The sequence below is a fragment of the Hemitrygon akajei genome, chromosome 7 (assembly GCF_048418815.1).
Source record: "Hemitrygon akajei chromosome 7, sHemAka1.3, whole genome shotgun sequence".
NCBI classification, from domain to species: Eukaryota; Metazoa; Chordata; class Chondrichthyes; order Myliobatiformes; family Dasyatidae; genus Hemitrygon; species Hemitrygon akajei.
In genome coordinates, this window is record NC_133130.1 from 139,551,871 (window position 1) to 139,577,623 (window position 25,753).

At 43.2% G+C, this 25,753-nt stretch overlaps 1 protein-coding gene across 2 annotated transcripts in view; it reads left to right on the plus strand.

The window, feature by feature from the left end:
- Positions 1 to 25,753, plus strand: part of LOC140730971 (tubulin beta chain-like) — a 63,277-nt gene that overhangs the window by 10,292 nt on the left and 27,232 nt on the right. The window contains exon 1 of one of the 2 annotated variants that reach the window (XM_073052096.1): positions 20,294 to 20,490. The exons of the other annotated variant lie outside the window; for it this stretch is intronic. Within the exon in view, the coding sequence (XP_072908197.1) occupies positions 20,434 to 20,490 (57 nt within the window). The 5' untranslated portion in view covers positions 20,294 to 20,433. Of the gene's footprint in view, positions 1 to 20,293; positions 20,491 to 25,753 lie in introns of those variants that run through there. 2 annotated transcript variants of the gene reach the window in all.

The following is a 25,753-nucleotide window of genomic DNA, read 5'->3' on the forward strand; positions in this document are numbered from 1 at the left end:
CAGACATGGTCAAGAGATTCAGTTATTGTTCAAACCAAACATCAGAATGGGGAAGAATTATGACCTAAGTGACTTTGACCGTGGACTGATTGTTGGTTTGGGTATCTCAGAAACTGCTGATCTCCTGAGGTTTTCACACACAGCGGTCTCTAGAGTTTACAGAGGATGGTGCAAAAAAACAAAAATAAACATCCAGTTGTCAGCAGTTCTGTGGGTGAAATGCCTTGTTAGTTTGAGAGGTCAGAGGTGAATGGCCAGATTAATTCAAGCTTGTGACAGTAACTCAGCTAACTACACATCACTAACAGTGGCGTGCAGAAGAATATCTCTGAACACACAACACATCAAAACTTGAAGTGGATGGGCTTGAAGACCATGAACATATACCCAGTGGCCACTTTATTAGGTACCAAATAAAGTGGCCACTTAGCGTATTATATAATGCAATAGTGAGGTACTGTTCATGGGTTAATTGCCCTGTTACAGATAGTAACCCTCAACAATATTGTTAGGCACAGAGAGAAGCTGCATTTACTGATAAATACTTTTATTGACTCTATTAACAAGCACATGAATTAACAAAACTAAATATTAGTGTGCACTCTCACTAAGGTTCCCTGACCCTCCATGAGCAGTCAAAGAATGGAAAAGGTACTACCTGGGAAAAGGAGCCTACACTGACCAGGCATTCCTGTTGATCCCGATGAAATTTCCATGTTTCCAATGTGGGGTCATCCCTTCTGTGATAGTTGTCGCTGTCTGTACTCCCAAAATCCTTTTCCTTTTCAGATCAATTTATCTTTCAATTTCATTGGCTCAAGCTCATCAGACTGATCTGTGTCAGGTTCTCATTTGTTTTGCCCCAACGCTACAAGCAGCGTTATTTTAGGGCTCTTACCCCCAAACTTGTGCCTCTGGTAAGTTCCTTTGTTCTTTGCAGGTCAGCCAAACTCTGGGCTCAAGCTACTTCAGATCACAAACTGTTTTTTCCTGCAAGCCTGCCATTTTACATAATAAACTGCTTCTTATCTGGAAATGGCCTCAGTTTTAGCAAATCATAAGTTCATTGTGTCCACGTTTAATCGCTCTGATTTAGCTATACCCGAGCAAGAACCAGTTCACCAAATAATTCACAAAATGGCGTCCTCCATTCCTGTAACCACATGGTAAGAACAAAGACATTTGCTTTCTCTGCTTCCGTTGCACTTGCCTCATTGCCATCCACTGTTCTGCAAATTTTAGTTCTTTCTGGCCAACAGTCCATTCAGTAATCTGATGACAGAGGGGAAGAAGCTGTTCCTAAATGCTGAGAGTGTTTGTTCAGGCTCTTGTACCTCCTTTCTGAGGACTCTAATGAGAAGAGAGCACGCCTAGGTGGTGAGGGTCTTTCATGATGGATGCTGCCTTTTTGAGGCATCGTCTCTTGAAGTTGTCTTTGATGGTGAGGAGGCTAGTGCCCATGATAGAGTTGACTAAGTTCACAACCCTCTGCAGCTTTTCCCAATTCTGAACAGTGGCTCCTCCATACCAGACAGTGAAGCAACTAGTCAGAATGATCTGCCCAGTGCATCTGTAGAAATTTGCTAGACATACCAGATCTCCTCAAACTCCGAATGAAATATATCTGCTGACACGTCCTATTCATAATTACATCAACACAGACAGACAGGCAGACATACTTTATTGATCCCAAGGGAAATTGGGTTTGGTTACAGTCGTGCCAACCAAGAATAGTGTAGAAATATAGCAATATAAAACCATAAATAATTAAATAATAATAAGTGAATTATTCCAAGTGGAAATAAGTCCAGGACCAGCCTATTGGCTCAGGGTGTCTGACACTCTGAGGGAGGAGTTGTAAAGTTTGATGGCCACAGGCAGGAATGACTTCCTATGATGCTCTGTTGCATCTCGGTGGAATGAGTCTCTGGCTGAATGTACTCCTGTGCCTAACCAGTACATTATGGAGTGGATGGGAGACATTGTCCAAGATGGCATGCAACTTGGACGGTATCCTCTTTCCAGACACCACCGTCAGAGAGTCCAGTTCTACCCCCACAAGGTATTGACCATAATATGATAAGTTTTTATCTGCAATTTGAGAAGGATAAGGGCAGATCGGAGGTGTCAGTATTGCAGTTGAACAGGGGAAACTATGGAGCCATGAGGGAGGAGCTGGCCAAAGTTAACTGGACGGATATCCTAGCAGAAAAGACAGTGGAACAGCAATAGCAGGTATTCTTGGGAATAATGCACAAGGTGCAAAATCAGTTCATCCCCCGGAGAAGGAAGGATTCAAAGGGGGGAAAGGGGCCACAGTGGTTGACAAAGGAAGTCAGAGATTGCATAGCATTAAAAAAAAAAGGAAATATGACAGAGCTAAGGTGAGTGGGAGGACAGATGATTGGGAAATTTTTAAGGAAGTCAGAACTTAACCAAAAAGGCAATACTGGGAGAAAAAATGAGGTACGAATGCAAGCTAGCCAGGAATATAAAGGAGGGTAGCAAAAGCTTTTTTAGGTATGTGAAGAGAAAGAAGATAGTTAAGAATAATGTTGGGCCCTTGAAGAATGAATTGGGTGAAATTGTTATGGGAAACAGAAATGGCAGAGGAATTTAATAAGTACTTTAGATCTGTCTTCACTAGGAAAGACACAAGCAATCTCCCAGATGTATGGATGGGCCAAGGACATAGGGTAACAGAGGAATTGAAACAGATTGACATTACGAAGGAAATGGTGATGAGTAGACTGATGGGACTGAAGGCTGGCAAATCCCCAGGTCCAGATGGTCTGCATCCTAGGGTACTAAAGGAGGTGGCCTCGGAAATTGCGGATGCATTGGTAATCATTTTCCAATGTTCCTTAGATTCAGGATCAGTTCCTGAGGATTGGAGAATGGCTAATGTTATCCCACTTTTTAAGAAAGGAGGGAGGGAGAAAACAGAGAACTATCATCCTGTCAGCCTAACATCAGTAGTGGGGAAGATGCTAGAGTCCATTATTAAAGATGAAATAGTGGCATATCTAGATAGCAGTGATAGGATTGGGCCGAGCCAGCATGGATTTACGAAGGGCAAATCATGCTTGACTAATCTATTGGAGTTTTTTGAGGATGTAACCAGGAAGTTAGACAAGGGAGATCCAATGGATGTAGTGTACCTCGATTTTCAGAAGGCATTTGATAAGATCCCACATAGGAGATTGGTGGGTAAAATCAGAGCTCATGGCATTGGGGGGAAGATATTGACATGGATAGAAAACCGGTTGGCAGATAGAAAGCAAAGGGTAACGGTGACTGGGTGTTTCTCAGAATGGCAGGTGGTGACTAGTGGGGTGCCACAGGGCTCGGTATTGGGACCACAGCTGTTTACGATTTACATCAATAATTTAGATGAAGGCATTGAGAATAACATCAGCAAGTTTGCTGATGATACTAAGCTGGGTGGCAGTGTGACATGTGATGAGGATGTTAGGAGAATTCAGGGTGACTTGGATAGGCTGAGTGAGTGGGCAGATACTTGGCAGATGACGTTTAATGTGAATAAGTGTGAGGTTACCCACTTTGGGAGTAAGAACAGGAAGGCAGATTATTATTTGAACGGTGTAGAGTTAGGTAAGGGAGAAATACAAAGAGATCTAGGAGTCCTTGTTCATCAGTCACTGAAGGTGAATGAGCAAGTGCAGCAGGCAGTGAAGAAGGCTAATAGAATGTCGGCCTTTATTACAAAGGGAATTGAGTACAAGAGCAAGGAAATCCTTTTGCATTTGTACAGGGCCCTGGTGAGACCACACCTGGAGTATTGTGTACAGTTTTGGTCTCCAGGGTTAAGGAAGGACATCCTGGCTATAGAGGAAGTGCAGCGTAGATTCACGAGGTTAATTCCTGGGATGTCTGGACTGTCTTACGCAGAGAGGTTAGAGAGACTGGGCTTGTACACGCTGGAATTAAGGAGATTGAGAGGGGATCTGATTACAATTTATAAGATTATTGAGGGATTGGACAAGATAGAGGCAGGAAATATGTTCCAGATGCTGGGAGAGTCCAGTACCAGAGGGCATGGTTTGAGAATAAGGGGTAGGTCATTTAGGACAGAGTTAAGGAAAAACTTCTTCTCCCGGAGAGTTGTGGGGGTCTGGAATGCACTGCTTCGGAAGGCAGTGGAGGCCAATTCTCTGGATGCTTTCAAGAAGGAGCTAGATAGGTATCTTATGGATAGGGGATTCAAGGGATATGGGGACAAGGCAGGAATCGGGTATTGATAGTAGACGATCAGCCATGATCTCAGAATGGCGGTGCAGGCTCGAAGGGCCGAATGGTCTACTTCTGCACCTATTGTCTATTGTCTATTAACATCACTGGCCTTACGAATGAGTTTGTTGATTCTGTTTGTGTCTGCTACCCTCAGCCTGCTGCCCCAGCACACAACAGCAAACATGATAGCACTGGCCACCACAGACTCGTAGAACATCCTCAGCATCATCTGGCAGATGTTAAAGGACCTCAGTCTCCTCAGGAAGTAGAGACGGCTCTGACCCTTCTTGTAGACAGCCTCAGTGTTGTTTGACCAGTCCGGTCTATTGTCAATTCACAAGTCAATATGTTGGGCCTAGGGTAGGTCTTCATAGATGTTGACACTGAGGAACTTGAAACTGTTGTAAGTGGTATAATGACATCGACAATTTTCTAACTGGAGAGTGTATTCAGAAATCAAAGGTGCAAAGGGACTTGCGAGTCCTAGTGCAGGATTTCCCAAAGGTTAATGTGCAGGTTGAGTTGGTAGTAAGGAAGGGAAATGCAATGTTAGCATTCATTTCAGGAGGACTAGAATATAAAAGCAAGGGTGTAAAGTCAAGGCATTAATGGTCAGACTGTGAGCAGTTTTGGGCTCCTTATCTCAGAAAGGATGTGTTGACATTACAGAAGGTTCAGTGGAGGTTCACGAGAATGATCCCAGAAATGAAAGGGTTAATGTATGGGCCTGTTCTTGCAGCAGTTTAGAAAAATTGAATGGTGCAGGGGTGGGGGTGGGGGGGTTTCATTAAAACCTAACGAATATTGAAAGGCCTAGATAGCGGATGTGGAAAGGATGTTTCCTGTAGTGGGGGAAGTCTAAGATCAGAAGGCACAGCCTCAGAATAGAAGGACATCCCTTTAGAACAGAGATGAGGAATTTCTTTATCCAGAGCATGTGGATCTCGGAATTCATTGCCACATGAGGCTGTGAAGGCTGTCATTAAATATATTTAAAGCAGACATTGATAGGTTCTTGATTAGTAAGGGAGTCAAAGGTTACAGGTAGAAGGCAGGAGGATGGGATTGAGAGGAATAATAAATGAGCCATGGTGGAGTGGCGAAACAGACTTGATGGGCTGAGTGGCCTATTTCTGCTCCTTTGTCTTACAGTCTAATGGTTTGACAGGGATTATTTAATCTTCACTGGCCATCAGTGAGGTGCCAGGTAATTGGAAGAGAGCGAATGTAATCCCTTTATTTGCGCAGAGCAGGAACAAGCAAGCTACTTAAAGGTCAGAGAGTCTGTCATTATTCCAAGGGATATTATTTGACAGCGTTCTGAGGGACAGGATTAATCTAAACTTGGAAAGGTGTGGATTGATCAAAGGTAGTAGCATGGATTTGTTAGGGGGAGATCCTGTTTTCCTTAGTTGAATTTTTCAAAGCGATAACGAAGTTAGGTAGTGCTGATGATATGGTCTACAACACTTTGAAAGACCTATGACAGTATTATATGTGGTAAACTGGCCCGTACATTAGAGCCCATGGGATCAAATTGGCAAACTGGATCCAAAACATCTTGGTAATGGGCAACGGGACTTGATGGTGGCGCTTGTTTTCATGTTTGGAAGCCTGTAAAATGCGGTGTACCACGGAAGTCAGCACTCAGACCCTCCTGCATTAATAATTAGATATGAATGCTAGGGGTTTTATTAGTAAGTGTTGTTGACAGTGAGGAGATATTCTTAGGCTGAAGGATGAAAGTGATAGGCTGGTAAACTGAGCAAAACAATGGAAAATGTAATTCAATCCTGGTAAGTGTAAAGTGAAGGAACAATAAGGCTAGAAGATACACAATGTATAGTAGGATGTTGTGGAATATTGAAAAGTGGGATCTTGGAATACAAGTTCAAAGATCCTGGAAGCTGGAGACAGAGAGAGAGGATGCTGATGTAGCCCTATGAGATGTCTTGACGAAGGGTCTTGGCCCGAAACGTCAACAGTGCTTCTCCCTGTAGATGCTGCCTGGCCTGCTGTGTTCCACCAGCATTTTCTGTGTGTTGCTTGAACTTCCAGCATCTGCAGATTTCCTCGTGTAGCCCTATGAGATGCTGACCTTCATCAGCCAGGGCATACACATTTATAAAATGTGGAATAATACCAAATTAAATTAATTCCATTAGCCTGAACATGGTCCATATCCCTCTGTTCCCTAGCTGGTCATCTGTTCTCTAAATGCCTCTTAAATGTCGCTATCATATCTGCTTCTACCACCTCCACTGGCTGCAGATTCCAGTCACTTACCAACCTCTGTGTAAAAAAAAACTTGCTTCACAAATCTCTTTTTAAACTTTCCTTCTCTCAGCTTAAATCTATGCTCGCTAGCAAGTGCTGAAAAATAGGATTAATATAGTTGGGTATATGGAGGAATTTAAGGTGGGGGGTTATATGGGAGGCAGGGTTTAAGGGTTGGCACAACATTGTGGGCCTAAGGGCCTGTACTGTGCTGTATTGTTCAATGTTCTATGTACAACGATAGCATGAGTAAGATTTGCCGAAAGGCCTTTTTCTGTATGTCTCTGTAACCCACTGAAGCCTTTGGGCATCTTCCTTACTGATCACACTCCCAACCTCACTTCAAACCTGAAGATATCATTGGGTTAGAAAATCCATCATCAATGACGTTCAAGCATCCATTTACAATAAGTCCCATTTTTATTCTCCCCACAATTCCATCACCTCCCCCATAATTAAATCATTAATAAACTGTTGGGAAGGGGTAAATCATTTCTTTGGAGAAGCAGAACTCTTGAGTTTGAACATGAGTCAGTTCCTCTGTCTCAGATTTATCTTCTCTCAGGCTGAGTCTTTTCATTTCAGAACTGCTGAGATGTCCTCAAAGAAAGGGGCTGCCCTCACCCACATCTCTTCCATTAAGCGCACGTCTGTCCTCACCCCATACTCCCACTGCCACACCAGGGATAGGATTCCTCGTCCTCACCTAACACCCCACTAGCCTCTGTGCCTAGCACATAATTCTCTGTAACTTCCGTCATCTCCAGTAGGGTCCCACCATCTTTCCCTCACCCGCCCCCACTTTCTGCTTTCCACATGGATCACTCCCAATGTGACTTCCTTGTCCATTCATCCCTCCCCACTGATCTCCCTCCTCATACTTAAACTTGCAAGCGAAGCAACTGCTACACCTACCCCTATATCTCCTCCCCCACTACCATTCAGGGCCCCAAACAGTCCGTCCAGGTGAGAGAAAACTTCACCTGCGAGTCTGTTGGGGTCATATACTGTATCTAGTGCTCCTGGTGTAGCCTCTGGTATAGATCAGGATCTGCTTCACCTAGCAGAAAAAACATGATCTCCTGGTAGTCACCCATTTCACTTCCCACTCCCATTCCAACATGTCAGTCCATGGCTCCTCTACTGTGGTGATGAGGCCACACTGAGGTTGGAGGAGCAACACCTTATATTCTTTCTGGGTAGCCTCAAAACCGATGGCATGAATGTCAATTTCTCGAACTTACAATAATGCCCCCCCCCACTTTTCACCATTCCCCATTCTTGTTACCTCCTCTCACCTTCCCTTTTACCTGCCATCACTTCCTTCTGTCCCTTTCTTCAATGGTCCTGTACCCTCTCCTATCAGTTTCCCCTTCTCCAGCCCTTATCTCTTTCACCAATCAACTTCCCAGCTCTTTATTTCACACTTACCCCTCTCCCGGTTTCACCTATCACCTACCACCTTGTATTTCTTCTCCCCTCCCCCCACCTTCTTACTCTACTCTCTTTTCCCCCCAGTCCTGATGAAGGGTCTCAACCTGAATTGTCAACTCTTTATTCTTTCCTATAGATGCTGGCTAGACTGTTGAGTTCCTCTAGCATTTTGTGTGTGTTGCTTTAGAGCTCGTGTGTTGCTCATTTGCGCCACCTGGTGGCTAACGAGGAGAGTTGCCACATTATATATACAACAAATTCCACCAATTAGTAGAGGATGCTTTAAAAGAAGGGAACATACAGTATATTGAAAATATTGAAATCACTTATTATACGTTATTCCATTAGACTAAGAAACATTTATAGTGAAACAGGATTTCCTAAAAATGAGATTCAAATGACATCTTAATTTAAGACCTAAAACTGCATTATCTGCAATGCATCTGTCTGTGTCTTGTCTGTTGAAACTAATGGTTTTCACAGGTGAATTACCTTGTCTGCTGAAAACACTAAATTGAGCAAACGTCTTTATTCTTAGACATGGAAATGTTTATTAGCAGACATGACTGTAAAATCACATGGAAAAGGGGAAGATCTGAATTTGAGGAAAACACAGCAGTATGCATCCCTTTTATTCTTCCATCTGGTATTCTCCCCTCCTTAACTGCTTTGCATTCTCCAGTAGGCTGACTTTGCTTATCCAATCCCGGCAGCCCACACTGTGTTGCTGTCAGCACCAGGTTCTGCGTGCTTCTTGCCTAACACCACATACTGTACTTCACATTCCAGAATAGGCTTGTTGGACAGTGATCAGTTTTCTGCCTTCCTATGTTAAGACTAACAGCAACATCCTATTCAGATCACTTATTTCAACAGAGTGCAACACAGATCTTTTAACTCTAGATGGTACAATTACCTTCCAATAACTATAGCTGTAAATTATTTTAAATGTACATGTATGTACTGTATATAGTAAGAGGCAAGACTATCAGCCAGTAGCACTCACATCCACTGTGATGAAGTGCTTTAAGAGGATGGTGATGAAACATATCAATTCCTGTCTATGGACCAACTTAGATCCACTCTAATCTGCCAACCGTCACAAACAGGTGAACAGCGGATGCCATTTCATTGGCTCCTCACTCAACCGTGGAACACAAGGACAGCGAAGATGTATATATCAGGATACTCTTCATTGACTACAGCACTGCATTCCACACTATCATCCCCTTAGAACTAATCAATAAGCTCCAGGACCTAGGCTTCAATATCTCCTTGTGCAACTGGATCCTCAATTTCCTCTCTTGATGTGTGCTTAGCCATCTGCTCTACTCATTTTATACCAATGACTCTGAGGTTAAGCACAGCTCCAATGTTAAGTTTGCTGATGACACCACTGTTGCTGGCTGAATCAAAGCTTGTGATGAATCAGCATATCGGAGGGAGATTGAAAATCTGGCTGAGTGGTTCCACAACAACAACCTCTCACTCAATGTCAGCAAAAACCAAAGAGCTGATTATTGACTTCAGGAAGAGGAAACTGCAGGTCTATGAGCCAGTCCTCATCAGGGATCAGAGGTGGAGAGAGCCAGCAACTTTAAATTCCTCAGTATTATCATTTCAAAGGATCTATCCTGGGTCCAGCATGTCAGTGCCATTACAAAGAAGGCATGGCATGGTAGCACCTCTACTTTCTTAGAAGTCTGCGAAGATTTGGCATGTTGTGTAAGGTGTTTCATTGATTCTACTGTGCTTCTTTGTATTTACTGTGAATGCCCACAAGAAAATGAATCTCAGGGTTGTATATGGTGAAATTCATATTTTGATAATAAACTTACTTTGAACCTACATAGAACATAGAAAACAGGCCCTTCGGCCCACAAAGCTGTGCTGAACATGTCCTTACCTTAGAAATTACCTAGGGTTACCCATAGCCCTCTATTTTTCTAAGCTCCATGTACCTATCCAGGAGTCTCTTAAAAGGCCCTCTCATATCCACCTCCACCACCGTTGCCGACAGCCCATTCCACATGCTCACCACTCTCTGCATAAAAAAACTTACCCCTGACATCTCCTCTGTACATACTTCCAAGCACCCTGAAACTGTGCCCTCTCATGCTAGCCATTTCAGCCTTGGGAAAAGCCTCTGACTAGCCACACAATCAATGCCTCCCATCATCTTATATACTTTCATCAGGTCACCTCTTATCCTCTGTCTCTCCAAGGAGAAAAAGCCAAGTTCACTCAACCTATTCTCATAAGGCTCCCCAATCCAGGCAACAATCTTGTAAATCTCCTCTGCACCCTTTCCATGATTTCCACATCCTTCTTGTAGTGAGGCGACCATTACTCCAAGTGGGGTCTGACCAGGCTCCTATATAGCTGCAACATGACCTCATTACAATAAGCTCAGTCCCACGATTGATGGAGGCCAATGCACTGTATGCCTTCTTAACTACATAGTCAACCTGCGCAACAGCTTTGAGTGTCCTATGGACTCAGACCCCAAGATCCCTCTGATCCTCCACGCTGCCAAGAGTCTTGCCATTAATACTATATTCTGCCATCACATTTGACCTACCAAAATGAACCACTTCACATTTATCTGGGTTGAACTCCATCTACCACTTCTCAACCCAGTTTTGTATCCTATCAATGTCCTGCTGTAACCTCTGACAGCCCTCCACACTATCCACAACACCCTCAACCTTTGTGTCATCAGCAAATTTAATAACTCATCCCTCCACTTCCTCATCCAAGTCATTTATAAAAATCACGAAGAGTAGGGATCCCAGAACAGATCCCTGAGGCACACCACTGTTCACCAACCTCCAAGCAGAATATGACCCGTCTCCAACCACTCTTTGCCTTCTGTGGGCAAGCCAGTTCTGGATCCACAAAGCAATGTCCCCTTGGATCCCATGCCTCCTTACTTTCTCAATAAGCCTTGCATTGGGTAACTTATCAAATGCCTTGCTGAAATCCATATACACTACATCTACTGCTCTTCCTTCATCAATGTGTTTAGTCACATCCTCAAAAAATCAATCAGGCTCGTAAGGCATAATCTGCCTTTGACAAAGCCATGCTGACTATTCCTAATCATTTGCCTCTCCAAATGTTCATAAATCCTGCCTCTCAGGATCTTCTCCATCAAATTACCAACCACTGAAGTAAGACTTACTGGTCTATAATTTCCTGGGCTATCTCTACTCCCTTTCTTGAATAAAGGAACAACATCTGCAACCCTCCAATCCTCTGGAACCTCTCCCGTCCCCATTGATGATGCAAAGATCTTCACCAGAGGCTCAGTAATCTCCTCCCTCGCTTCCCACAGTAGCCTGGGAAACATCTTGTCTGGTCCTGGTGATTTAACCAACTTGATGCTTTCGAAAAGCTCTAGCACATCCTCTTTCTTAATATCTACATGCTCAAGCTTTTCAATCCACTGCAAGTCATCCCTACAATTGCCAAGATCGTTTTCTGTAGTGAATACTGAAGCAAGTATTAATTAAGTACCTCTGCTATCTCCTCTGGTTCCATACACACTTTTCCACTGTCACACTTGATTGGTCCTATTCTCTCACGTCTTATCCTCTTGCTCTTCACATACCTGTAGAATGCCTTGGGGTTTTCCTTAATCCTGTCTGCCAAGGCCTTCTCATGGCCCCTTCTGGCTCGCCTAATTTAATTCTTAAGCTCCTTCCTGCTAGCCTTATAATCTTCTAGATCTCTATCATGATCTAGTTTTTTGAAACTTTTGTAAGCTTTTCTTTTCTTATTGACTAGATTTACTACTGCCTTTGTACACCATGTTTCCTGTACCCTACCATCCTTTCCCTGTCTCATTGGAATGTACCTATGCAGAACTCCACACAAATCTCCCCTGAACATTTGCCACATTTCTTCCATACATTTCCCTGAGAACATCTGTTCCCAATTTATGCTTTCGATTTCCTGCCTGATAGCCTCATATTTCCCCTTACTCCAATTAAACGCTTTCCTAACTTGTCTGTTCCTATCCCTCTCCAATGGTATGGCAAAGGAGATAAAATTGTGATCACTATCTCCAAAATGCTTTCCCACTGAGAGATCTGACATCTGACCAGGTTCATTTCCCAATACCAGATCAAGTACAGCCTCTTCTCTTGTAGTCTTATCTCCATATTGTGTCAAGAAACCTTCCTGAACACACCTAACAAACTTCACCCCAACTAAACCCCTCACTCTAGGGACATTCCAATATTTGGGAGATCTAACATCTCTGACCATGACAACCCTGTTAATATTACTCCTTTCCAGAATCTGTCTCCCTATCTGCTCCTCGTTGTCCCTGTTACTATTGGATGGTCTATAAATAACACCCAGTAGAGTTATTGACCCCTTCCCGTTCCTAACTTCTACCCACAGAGACTCAGTAGACAATCCCTCCATGACCTCCTCCTTTTCTGCAGCTGTGACACTATCTCTGATCAACAGTGCCATGCCCCCACTTCTTTTGCCTCCCTCCCTGTCCTTTCTGAAACATCTAAAGCCTGGCACTTGAAGTAGCCATTCCTGCCCCTACACCATCCAAGTCTCTGTAATGGCCACAACATCAAGGCTGCAAGTACTGATCCACGTTCTAATCTCATTCGCTTTGTTTATAATACTCCTTGCATTAAAATAGACACATCTCAAACCATCGGTATGAGCGTGTCCCTTCCCTATCACCTGTCTATTCTCCCTCTCACACTGTCTCTAAGTTTTCTCTATTTGTGAGCCAACCACCTCTTCCTCCGTCTCTTAAGTTTGGTTCCCAACCCCCAGCAATTCTAGTTTAAACTGTCCACAATAGCCTTAGCAAACCTCCCCGCCCTGGGATTCAAGTGCAACCCGTCCTTCTTGTACAGGTCACACCTGCCCCAAAAGAGGTCTTAAAACTTTGACAAACTTCTACAGATGCATATCGTCTGCAAACTTAGCATCAATTCTGTCATCCAGATTGTTGACATCCAACGTAAAAAGAACTGGTCCCAACACAGACACCAGTGGAACACCACTAGTCACCAGAAGCCAACCAGGAAAGGCTCCCGTTATTCCCATTCTTTTCCTCCTGCCAATCAGCAATTGCTCTATCCATGCCAGAATCTTTCCTGTAATACCCTAGGCTTTTATCTTATTTAGCAACCTCATGTGCGTGATCTTCTGAAAATCCAAGTACACACCATCCACTGATTCTCCTTTGTCTATCCTGCTTGTTAATTCTTCAAAGAATTCCAACAGATTTGTCAGGCAAGATTTTCTCTCAAGGAAACCATGCTGACTAATACCTATTTTATCATGTGCCTCCAAGTACCCCGAAACCACATTTTTAATAATTGACTCCAATATCTTCCTAACCACCGTCAGGCTAATTGGCCTATAATTTCCTTTCTTTTGTCTCCCTCCCTTCTTGAAGAATGGAGTGACATTTGCAATTTTCCAGTCCTCCAGAACCATATATTGATTCTTGAATGATCATTCTTGAAAGAACACCACCTCTGCTTGTAAACCAACATCCCTGTCCTCAGCCCTATCACTCTGGTTCTCATACCCCTGCCAAATTAGCTTAAACCCTCCCCAACAGCTCTAGCATACTTACCTTCAAGGCTGTTGGTACTCCTTGGGTTCAGGTGCAGCCCGTCCTTCCCCAGAAGAGAGCGCAATGATCCATAAATCTGAAACCTGCCCCCTACAACAGTTCCTCGGAATTCATCCGCCAAATCATCCTATTCTTGCCCTCATTGGCACATGGCACAGGGAGCAAACCAGAGATGGTTACCCTGCAGGTCCTGCTTTTCAGCTTTCTACCTAGCCCCCTAAATTCTCTCTTTAGGGCCTCTTCTTTTTCTTTCCTATGCCATTGGTACCAATATGTACCAAGATGTCTGGCTGTTCACCCTCCCCCTTTAGGATGTCATGGACACGATCCAAGACATTCCTGGCACCTGGGAGGCAACATACCATCTTCGTCTCTCTGTTGCATCCACAGTCTCTCCTATGTACTCTTCTAACTATGGAATCTCCTAACATCACTGCATTGCTCCTCTGCCCTTCCTTTCCGAGCCACAGCTCCAGAGACCTGGTCATTGTGGTTCCCCCCAAACAGTGTCCATAATGGTATACGTTATTGAGGGGAACAGCCACAGGGGTACTCTGTACCCACTGCCTGTTTCCCTTCCCTCTCCTGACAGTTACCCATTCAGCTGCCTGCTGCAACCTGCGGTGATTACCTCTCTGTAACTCCTCAGTTTCCCTTACAAGATGAAGGTCATCAAGTTGCAGCTCAAGTTCTTCAAAACATTCCGAGCAGCTGCAGTTCAGTGCACCTTGTGCCGATGTGATTATCCAGGAAGCTGGAGGTCTCCTAAATTTACCTACAACTCACACACAGAACAAAAGACAGCCCCTGGAGCCATTCTTACTGCCCTAACTATACACTTACAGATGAAGAATGAGCAAGAAGCAGCTTACCAGATACTAACGCTGCCCACACCTATCTATTGACTAAGCCTATTGAGCCAAATCCAAGTCTTCCTCTTCTAACACTGCCTCACTCCAACAGAGGCCACTCCACTTGCCCCTGCCTTTTTTAATTTGACCTTGCTAATGAATCCTGAACTCTGGTTGCTGTTCAAGCTCTGAAAAGGTGGCTATGAAGCACGGATTTTTAAAGCCCTTTCCTCAGACTGTGTGAAGACATGGTTACCTTTTGCCTCCGAACTCTGATTGGTCACTGTTCAAACGAATCAAAGAGTATACCGAGTGGCCTTAATGCCCTTAAATGGAAAAGGCTACAAAAAGTAGTGTACACACCCCAGTCATTCACAAGTAAAGATTTCAAGATTGTTTAATGTAATTTCCTGAACAGAAGTGTAAGAAGAATGAAATAATTGTTACTCCAGATCTGATGCAGCACAAAAAGATCATGAAAGATAAAGAACACAATAAAATTAAAAACACAACAAATATAAATGCATGAGATGGTTTACATACATACAGTAGATTAATTCTATGTCTATTGTTATGACCTCGGCCCCCTCCTTTGTGAGAATCGCAAGAGCCCTAGTCAAGGGGGGGTCAACTGACCCAAGAGGGGGAGAGACGTGCTGAATAGACACAGGAAATGGGAGAGAGAGAGGGAGACGTGCGGAAGACCACGTTCTCCCGAGAAGCAGAATAAAGGCGATATTGACTATTGTCTCATGAAGACCACGTGAAAAGCCCTCGGGCAAAGTGGGCTGGTTGAGAGAGAGATCGCATCACCTGCAACCTGATTGACACCTGCGATCCCGTGAAGAAGTATAAAGGAGGGTCTGGGGGGGGGGGGGGGGGGACAACCCTCAGACGCACCAAAGACGCAACAAGGAAGTACGATACCGATTCCCGTGGGAGCGGGAAGGCATTTTGAAGGAAGCCACGTGCGTTAGATTCCAAATTTTGAATCTGTGGCTAGAACCTTGGAAGACCGCTTTTAAATAACAACGGGGAAGCCTGCTCCCCTGATTCCAAGGATTTGCTCTGTAAAGACAACGGGCAAGTGTTTGTCCTTTCTCAACCATCTCTCTCTCTCCACAACGTGAAACCCCAGCGGTTCCCAAAAGGGAAAAGCCTGCAAACTTCTGAGTGACTCTTTATATTTCAATTGGACTCAGTATTATCCCCTAGACAACTATAGAGCTTATTTCTGATTGATTATTATTACACCAGTGTTTTAGATTGAGTTTTGACGATGTATATGATCTGAATGTTTTGTATTAACCATACGTTTGTGCCCCTTTTTGAATAAAATGTTTGAAAATAGTAGCATCCGACTCAGCTGATCCCGCTATCTTTGCTGGTAAGTTACCTGGTTACGAGGTTACGTAACACTATATAGTAGCACTAGGCTGTCCATAAGGTGACTGATGGGAAAAAATATAGTGGTCGAGTTAGTAAGTGGAGGTGTTGATAAGCCCCTCTGCACCATTGAACACATCTACAAGAAGCACTGTAGCAGGAAAGCAGCATCCACCATCAAGGACCCCTACCATCCAGGTCTTGCTCTCTTCCCACTGCTGCCATCAGGAGGCAAGTACAGGAGCCTCAGGTCTCACACCTCCAGGTACAGGAATAGTTATTAGCCCTCAACCATCGGGCTCCTTAACCAGAGGGATTATCTTCACTCACCCCAACACTGGATTGATTCTACAATCAATGGACTCGCTTACAAGGACTGTACAACTCATGCCTTTGATATTTATTATTTATTTATTATCTTGGTTTTCTCTTTTTACATTTGCAAAATGTGTTATGTTTGGCACACTGATTGTCATCTTTGTTGTATGTAAATTTTCATTGATTCTATTGTGTTTCTTTGCATGCACAGTGAATGCATGAAATTTAACCTCAGGGTAGTGCATAATGACATATATGTACTTAGATAATAGATTTACTTTATGTTTTGAAGATCTCCCATACAGATATCAGCATTTTTATAACCATATAACAATTACAGCATGGAAACAGGCCATCTCGGCCCTTCTAGTCCGTGCCGAACGCTTACTCTCACCTAGTCCCACTGACCCGCACTCCGCCCATAACCCTCCATTCCTTTCCTGTCCATATACCTATCCAATTTTACTTTAAATGACAATATCAAACCTACCTCTACCACTTCTACTGGAAGCTCATTCCACACAGCTACCACTCTCTGAGTAAAGAAATTCCCCCTCATGTTACCCTTAAACTTTTGCCCCCTAACTCTCATCTCATGTCCTCTTGTTTGAATCTCCCCTACTCTCAATGGAAAAAGCCTATCCACCTCAACTCTATCTATCCCCCTCATAATTTTAAATACCACTATCAAGTCCCCCCTCAACCTTCTATGCTCCAAAGAATAAAGACCTAACTTGTTTAATCTTTCCCTGGAACTTAGATGCTGAAACCCAGGTAACATTCTAGTAAATCTCTGTACTCTCTCTATTTTGTTGATATCTTTCCTATATTTCGGCGACCAGAACCGTACACAATACTCCAAATTCGGCCTTACCAATGCCTTGTACAATTTTAACATTACATCCCAACTCCTATACTCAATGCTCTGATTTATAAAGGCCAACATACCAAAAGCTTTCTTCACCACCCTATCCACATGAGATTCCACCTTCAGGGAACTATGCACCATTATTCCTAGATCACTCTGTTCTACTACATTCTTAAATCCCCTACCATTTACCATGTATGTCCTATTTGGATTATTCCTACCAAAATGTAGAACCTCACACTTATCAGCATTTTTGTCTCATGTGATTCATTTTTTAATGTTCTCGAATTTCTCTCAACACTCTGGCTAAACAAGACTTGACAGACAAGTTTTATTTTTGGGGTTTGGGTGTTACAGCCATGATCAGCAATTTTTATCCATCTCCAATTCCCCTTGAGAATTTATGAAGGGGACTATCTTCAAGAACTGTTGCATTCCAGCTGGTGAGGGTGCATTTTTAAAACAGGCGTTAAGGAGGAAATACCAGGATCTAAGCCCAGTGACGATGAAGGACCAACAATATATTGCTGAATCTGGATGCTGTGCATCTTGCAGGAGAGCCTGCACTCATCCACCCCGATGGTGGGGATTGCAGATTGGGAAGGGCCTGTTGTCAGTAGCCTGGGTGGGTACCTGGTGGTTTTGTAGATAGTACACTGCAGCCACTATGTGCTCTTAATGACAGAAATTAGTGTTTAGGGTGGTTGAGTGGCGTGTTTTATTCTGGATGATGTTCCAGTTTTTTTGAGAGTTGTGGGCACTGTTGAGTATTCCGTCACACTCTGAACTCTACCTCACAGATGGCTGGAAGGTCCTGGAGCATCAGGAGGTGAGTGATTTGCCATGAACTCTAACCTTATAGCCACAATACTTATTTAGCCAGTTCAGCTGAGTTTCTGGTCAGTGGTAGCCCCCAGGATATTCATGGTAGAGGACTCAGAGACAACGCTTCTCAATGACAGGTAGGGTTCGCTTTTCTCTTGTTCACTGCCTGCTCCTCCTTCTGTTACAGAAATGTTACCTGCCATTCATCAACCCATGCATGTATGAATGTTTTCTTTGTCCTGCTGCATGTGGGAATAGGCGATTTCACCTGCTGAAGAGCTGTAGAAGAAATCGAACAATGTGCAATCATCTGTGAATGTCCCCACTTCTGACTCTATAATGGAATGACAAGTCATCGATGCAGTTGTTAGAGATGGTTGGACCTAGGGCAGAGTTCTGAGGAGCTTCTGCAGCGATGTTCTGGTGCTGGGATGATTGACCTCCAACACCCACATTTTATACACCATACTGTTTCCCAGATGGTTCTTCTGTGTGAACCACGACTCCAACCACTGGAATGTTTTCAGTCCGACTCCCCCTGACTTCAGCTTTTCCTGATGCCATATTTTATTAAATGCTGCCTTGATGTCAAGGGAATTCTCTCTCACCCCACTCCTGGAATTCAGCTCTTTGCTCGCTGCTTAGATGAATGCTGTGACTAAGTATGAAGCCAAGTGGCCAAGGCAAAACCCATACAGAACATTGGCGAACACGAGAAAATCTGCAGATGCTGGAAATCCAAAGCAAAACACACAAAAGCTGGAAGAACTCAGCAAGCCAGGCAGCATCTATGAAAAAGAGTAAATCAGTCAACATTTTGGCGGAGACCCTTTGGCCCAATGTGTCTATTCTAGCGGTGAAAGGGGTTTACAATGCATTTCACTCTTAATGCTTTGCCCTGCACATTTGTTTCTTTTCTGAGCATATAATTTGAATTTGAATTGAACTAATTTGAATTGACTTAATTACCTACATCCTTCATATACATGAGTAAAAATCTTTGTTACATCTCCATCTTAAGTGTGCAATGTGCAATTTATAGTAATTTGTAATAAATAGTATGTACAACAGGACAGTCAATGTAACAAAGAAATACAATTGTATCAGCATGAATTAATCAGTCTGATGGCCTGGTGGAAGAAGCTGTCCCGAAAACTGTTGGCCCTGGCTTTTATGCTGCGGTACTGTTTCCCGGATGGTAGCAGCTGGAACAGTTTATGGTTGGGGTGACTTGAGTCCCCAATGATCCTCCGGGCCCTTTTTACTCACCTTCCTTTGTAAATGTCCTGAACAGTGGGAAATTCACATCTAAAGATGCACTGGGCTGTCCGCACCACTCTCTGTAGAATCCTGCGATTGGGGGAAGCACAGTTCCCATACCAGGCAGTAATGCAGCCAGTCAGGATGCTCTCATTTGTGCTCCGTTAAAAAGTTCTTAGGATTTGGGGGCCCATACCAAATTTCTTCAACTGTCAGAGGTACAATTCTAAATTAAGTACCCAGTCCCAACTTTAATCTGCTTCTACCTTTTATACTTCCATATCTTGGCCACTCACCGTGCAATAAAGGTGCTGCATAAAATTCCAAGGTCACTTTGGAAAATGACTAATATCTATTACAACCATAACAAAAAATTTTTTTTCAAATTTTATTTTTAGAATTTTTTTCCCCGAACCCTTGAGTCAGTGTTAAAACTATGTAAACCATAGCTTACAAAACATAAAATTATCCATAAAATAAAAATAAACATGGCAAAAATAAATATCAATGTAATAACCAAGTGTGTCTATTAGACTTCTAATAAAAGACTACCATTCAGCAATATGCTTCACCACTACATTCACCACTATTCCCCCCCCCCCAGGAAACCTAAATATTTGCCCCATTTTTGTGTATAGGTGTCCAATCTATCAAACTGTGTGTAAGGCATGCGTTCAAAAGCTGCCACTTTGGCTATTTCTGTGTATAATTTGTCTTCCTACCATTATACTTGTCTGGATCCAATTTTGAGAGTATTTATCCCCAAGTAACCCAAGTGTGTCTCCCAAGACAAAAAGTGTGGGGCAGAAAGGGAGTTGAATGCCTGAAACTTCACCAATATACCTCTGTATCATAATCCAAAATTCTTGAATTCTGGGACGGGACCAAAGAGCATATGTACTAAGTCTCCTTTATCGGCTCACAGCCCCAGCATTCAGGGGTATTTTTCAACCCTAATCTATGTTATCTTGCTGGAATCCAATAGAAAATAGAATGTATTTTAAAAAACAGAAATTCCCTCCCACCAATATTGAGTGTTTCTAATTTTATTTCCAACCCTACCAGACAGGGCACTGCACCATATCGTCAGAGACGCCGCATATTGTGACCGGGCAAAAGGGGAGGCGATAACGCTGTTACTAGGCAACAGCAACTCATAGCCAATCACAAGCAGCTCCGCTGGGTTGAAAGGAAGCCGGCAGTGGAGGGGCGGGCATATACGTTGATTGACATTGAACTCCAATCCAGCAGCGGCATCATACACTTTGATTGACAGTAAAATGTCCAATGGAGGGCTGAGAAGATGACTAAGGATTCGCTTAAATCTGTCTGTCAGCATGAGGGAGATTGTGCACATTCAGGCCGGTCAATGCGGGAACCAGATCGGGGCAAAGGTGTGTAGCGTGGCCGCAGAGGCCCTGAGATGACCTCGTGCGACCGCTGCCGAGAGCCGATAAAAGAATCGTGCAAGCGTCGGCCATCTCAATCCTCCCCTCTTCCCGCCATTTGGCCAGGACTGCACTAACGCATGCGCAAAATGCGCAGTTAAATCGGCCGCTACGCAGGCGCAGTTGGCCGGTGTCTGGCCTAGCTGTTGTGTGTTATCCATGTGGTGATTGATGCACGGTGGGATACTCCCTGTAGATACATAGTCATGATCGCCTGTTTTTATGTGTGTGTGTGTGTTTGAGAAGTTATTGTTTGGGCGGGGTAAAGGAAGCTGACCTGGGGCTGGGGACCCCGCTCACCCGGGTACAAGTCCAAACACTAGGAGTCCTAGCAGATTCTCTACTTTCCACTGCCAAACATCCAAAGTTACCGCGGCAGTAATGCTTCAGTCGGAATAGAACTGTGCAGCAACTTTTTCCATCGCACATCAAACACACATCCTCCTGTAGTTCGATATTTCCTCCCTGGGAAAGAAGCTCTGGTGTTCTACCCTATTGAAACTTCTGTCAGGTCTCCGCTCAGCCGCCGATGCTCGAGAGAAAACAATCCAAGTATATACAACCTCTCCTTATTGCTAATGCTGTAATCGAAGCAACATCTACTCCATCATCTTCAAAACTTCCACCTTCTGTCTGTAGCGCTGTAACTAGAATTGCACTCAACTGTTGAAGTAGGAGTATAATAGGAAGTTGAGTAGGTCATCAATCAATTTTACAGTCTAATCCTCTTTCTCAATCACTCTGGCCATATTCCTTCTTGTTTTTTTTGTATCTAGAAATCAATCTACCTCCATAAATACATCAGAGTCATACAGCACTTTGACTAGCCGGTTTGCCAACCACATTGTGCCAATTATTACATCCTTTAATATCCATATTAGGTCATTGGCCTGCTCTGCTTTGATGGCAGAAAAAGGTTGGGAACTCCTGGTCTAAATGCTTTTTAAATGCAGGAATATCTGCTCTGCTTCCTCTTTCTCTTAAGGTGCTGCATTCCAGATTGCAACTGCTCTTAAAATAGTTCTCTAAATCTTCTACCATGGGAAAATGATTCTTACTATTTACCTTTCATAATTGTGAGCAGTGCTGGTAGGCCACCCCAGGGAAATCAACCAGCCTATTCAGACTACTGGTAACTGGAAAACCTTCCCCAGGCAATATCCTGGTGAATATCTTCTGTGCCCTCTCCGGTGTAATATCATCCCTCCGATAGTATATTGATAAAAAGTGCATACAAAGCACAAAGCTGGGCCCCACCAATGTTTTATAAAGATGTTAAATGATGTCCCAGCTCTTATATCAAGCCATTTGATATTCCTTCCGCTACCCCCACCTTCTCATTCTGGTTTCTGCCCTCACCCTTTCCAGTCCTGATGAAAGGTCTCAGCCTGAAACATCAACTCTCTGTTATCCATCACAGGTGCTGCCTGACTTGCTGATTTCCTCCAGCATTTGTGCAAGTTGCTCAAGATTTCCCGCGTTTGCAGAATCTCTTGTGTTCCAAATTGTTATACATTGCTTTCCAGTGAGTTGCATTGAAATGGAAAAATCTGTTCTAACGTTGACTGTCTTTAAAATAACATTACGATGTTGCAAGATGGCAGACAGCCACAAAGACCATAGCAAGAAGGTCAGATTGCAGTGCTGACTTATGAAGACTGGCAAATGAATGACGGGATGGCTAAGTTTCAGGAAACTGAAATACTGTACTAGCTTGGAAGCAGTGGACATCCACTGTTCCGTGTGTGGGTTCTAGTCAAAACAGGAGCAGAGCTGGAGATGAAGTTGTGTGCCTCCACAGAGAAAGATTGCAGATATGAGGATTCTGCATCTGCCATTTTGTCTATAGATTAGGGATTTGAAAGTAGACGTACAAGGGGTGATTGATAAGTTTGTGACCTAAGGTAGAAGGAGTCTATTTTAGAAAACCTAGCACATTTATTTTTCAGCATAGTCCCCTCTTACATTTACACACTTAGTCCGGCGGTCGTGGAGCATACGGATCTTGGACCTCCAGAAAGTGTCCACAGCAGGGGTGATTGATAAGTTCTTGGCCTACAGTAGAAGGAGATGAATTACACAGCTTTCGTTACGTGCACATGCAGGGCAACTCTTTGAGTGGTTATGCAGAAAGTTTGAAGTTAATAACTCATCTCCTTCTACCTTAGGCCACAAACATATCAATCGCCCCTCGTATTTACAATAGTGTGTAACTTGATGGGGAACCTGCGAGTGATGGTTTGCCTATGTAGTATCTGCCCTCGTCCTTCCTAATGGCAAAGGTAGTGTCTTGGGAGGTACTGTAAGAGTAAGCCTGAACCTAAGGCAACATCCATGATGTTGATTGTGGAGGTTGCATCCTAGCTGTCTACTTTATTGGTGCAGTAGCGTCAGTCAATACACAAGCCAGGGCAGTATGATACGGAGAGCAAGCTGTTGCACATGCAGCAGGCCTCCCCCTCTCCACACAGCTAAGGAATGACCGAGGCCGATACAGTTTGGCACCAGTGGCGTCACAGGAGTTGTCAGTCAGCATTGAACTCAAAGTAGGACTGCCTTAAGGACTCCAGTTCCAGATTTTTCCCTTGGAGTTTACTCCTGAAGCCTTCCCCATGAATGTGTGTATAAAGTTCTTAAGATTGTTAGAGTGAGGGTGGGGGCAGGCTGAAGTATCTATTAAATGCTCCCAATGACATGTGCCTCAAATAGCGTCTGACAACCAAGTTCAGCTCGTAGTCTTCGAATGTCGCTTAGCTTCGAAGCCTGCCGGAACCATTTGTACTGACAGGAGAAGTAGCAAAGTGGGTTGCTGGCGCTTTAAACCCAGTCGCTTTGGGCAAACGAGGCTCATCAGACGTGGTTGGCAGCTCATCTCGGAGAAGGAAAACTGATCTCAAGCATCTGCTGCCTTGAGGCTATAATGTAAGCAGGTCAGGCAACACACTTTGTAAATGGTGCATAGCAAAGCCACAATCCTCTGGTGGTGGAGTGAATTAATATTTAGTGTGGTGATAGGGAGTCATTCAGCTGGGCTGCCTTGTTGTGGGAAGTGTTGAGATTTTTGTGTTGTTGGAACTGCTCATCCAGGCAAGTAAAGTGAATTTCATCACGCTCCTGACTTTGCCTTGAAAGTGGAAAAAAAGCACTTCAGGGAGCCATTCGCCAAATGCTGTAGAAATGTTGAACATAGCGATTTCTGCCTGGGACAACCTTCCATAATTTTTATTTCTCATTCCTTACGGTGCTGCTGTTAATTGTTATTAAGTTATAAAATATTTCTTGTGTTATGATTCTGAAGAAAAGTGGTATTTGATTTATAATGCTAAATTGCAAATAACAAAATTAAGCTAAATATTAATTCTTATGAATGTGGCTCAACAACATCTTGCTTAGCAAAGAATCATTCTAAGTTGAAAAGGATGATATCTCTTCAGCATCTGCAAAATGTCTTCTAGTTCTCTGAGATCCTGACATTTAAAATGGTTTGATTTTTCTTCCTATATTCTCTGAAAAACATTGTACATTTTCTTCCATAAATATATTTAAATAACTATAATTGGATCTGTTATACTGTGAACTTTTTGACTTCTGCAAGCATATTTTTATCTAACATGTTTAACTTCTCTAGTGAACTGTGGTTTTATGACTTTTTCAAAGGCAACGCAAGTGAATCTGCAGATGCTGGAAATAAATAAAAACACAAAATGCTGGCAGAACTCAGCAGGCCAGACAGCATCTATGGGAGGAGGTAGTACTCCTGATGAAGGGTTTCGGCCCGAAACGTCATCACTACCTCCTCCCATAGATGCTGTCTGGCCTGCTGAGTTCTGCCAGCATTTTGTGTTTTTTTAATGACTTTTTCAATGGTTTTCAATTTGCTCCAAATTTCTTAAATGTGAGGCTTTTCTGTCTTGGTTTTAAATTATGCTTCTACAATATGTAAATCTACTCTTTAGTCACGTCTCAGTAGTGTGAATGTCTAGATTTTAGATTCTGATTTTGAACTTCTCACATCGCTTGAAAACTCTACCATATTAGCTGTGAACATCAGATAACTAGTCTAGGCACTTAACCACAGCTTAAATTTATATACTGCCTCTAATGAAATCACATCCTGTGATTCCTTTAATATCCGGAAATCTACTGAACTTGCTTTTAAATGCACTGCAATCAATATCTGAGCCTCCACAGCACTTCAGGTGAAGACATTTCTTATTTCAGTCCTAAATATGGCCCAATACTTATTCAGAGACTATAGCCCCTAGTTCTAGACTCCTCAGCCAGGGATAGCATCCTTACTTTGTATGCAACACACACAAAATGCTGGAGGAACTCAGCAGGCCAGGCAACATATATGGAAAAAAATGTACAGTCGACATTTTGGTCCGAGACCCTTCGGCAGGACTGCGACCTGGCCTGCTGAGTTCTTCCAGCATTTTGTGTGTGTTGCTTGGTTTCCAGCGTCTGCAGATTTTAACGTGTTTGTGATTGGCTCACTGTATGTTTCATTTTGATCAGCTCTCATCCTTCTAAGCTCTGGAGAATAGGGATTTAACCGATTCTATCTCTCCACATTTGACAGATCTGCTTTGCCAGGAATCAGTCTGGTGAATCCCAGCTGTGCTTTTTTATGACTAGTATATTCTTTGTTTTACATAAGATCAAAATTGTACATAATAATTAAGCCTCTCTCACTCAAACACTGTATAATTGCATGAAGGCACCTTTGTTCTTGTGCTCAAATCCTATTGCAATAGGATTTCCCAAGGTGAGATGCACCTACACGTTAGCTTTTTGTGACATGTATCCAATAACGTCCAGGGCTTTTTTAAACAACATTTCCCAATCTCACCATTTAAGCAGGAAGTTAATTGGCTACTGTAAATAGACTGTAGTATAATAAGTGACAATGATTCAAAGAAGAGTGATTGAGCATGTGAGGGAGGATGTCAGAGGGAAATACGCGAATCAATGAATAGATTTCTTTGCTGGGACCCAGCATGTACTTGATCAGCTATATGACCTCCTGTGCTGTAATGTATGTATGTTCAGCACGTAGATGCAATCATGGAGAAAGTGCACCAGTGCCTCTGCATGTTTAGAAATTTAACAAGATTCAACATGTCGGCAAATACTCTAACAAACTTATACAGATGCATTGTTGAAAGTATCCTGACTGGTTGCATCTCGGACTCATACTGCAACAGCA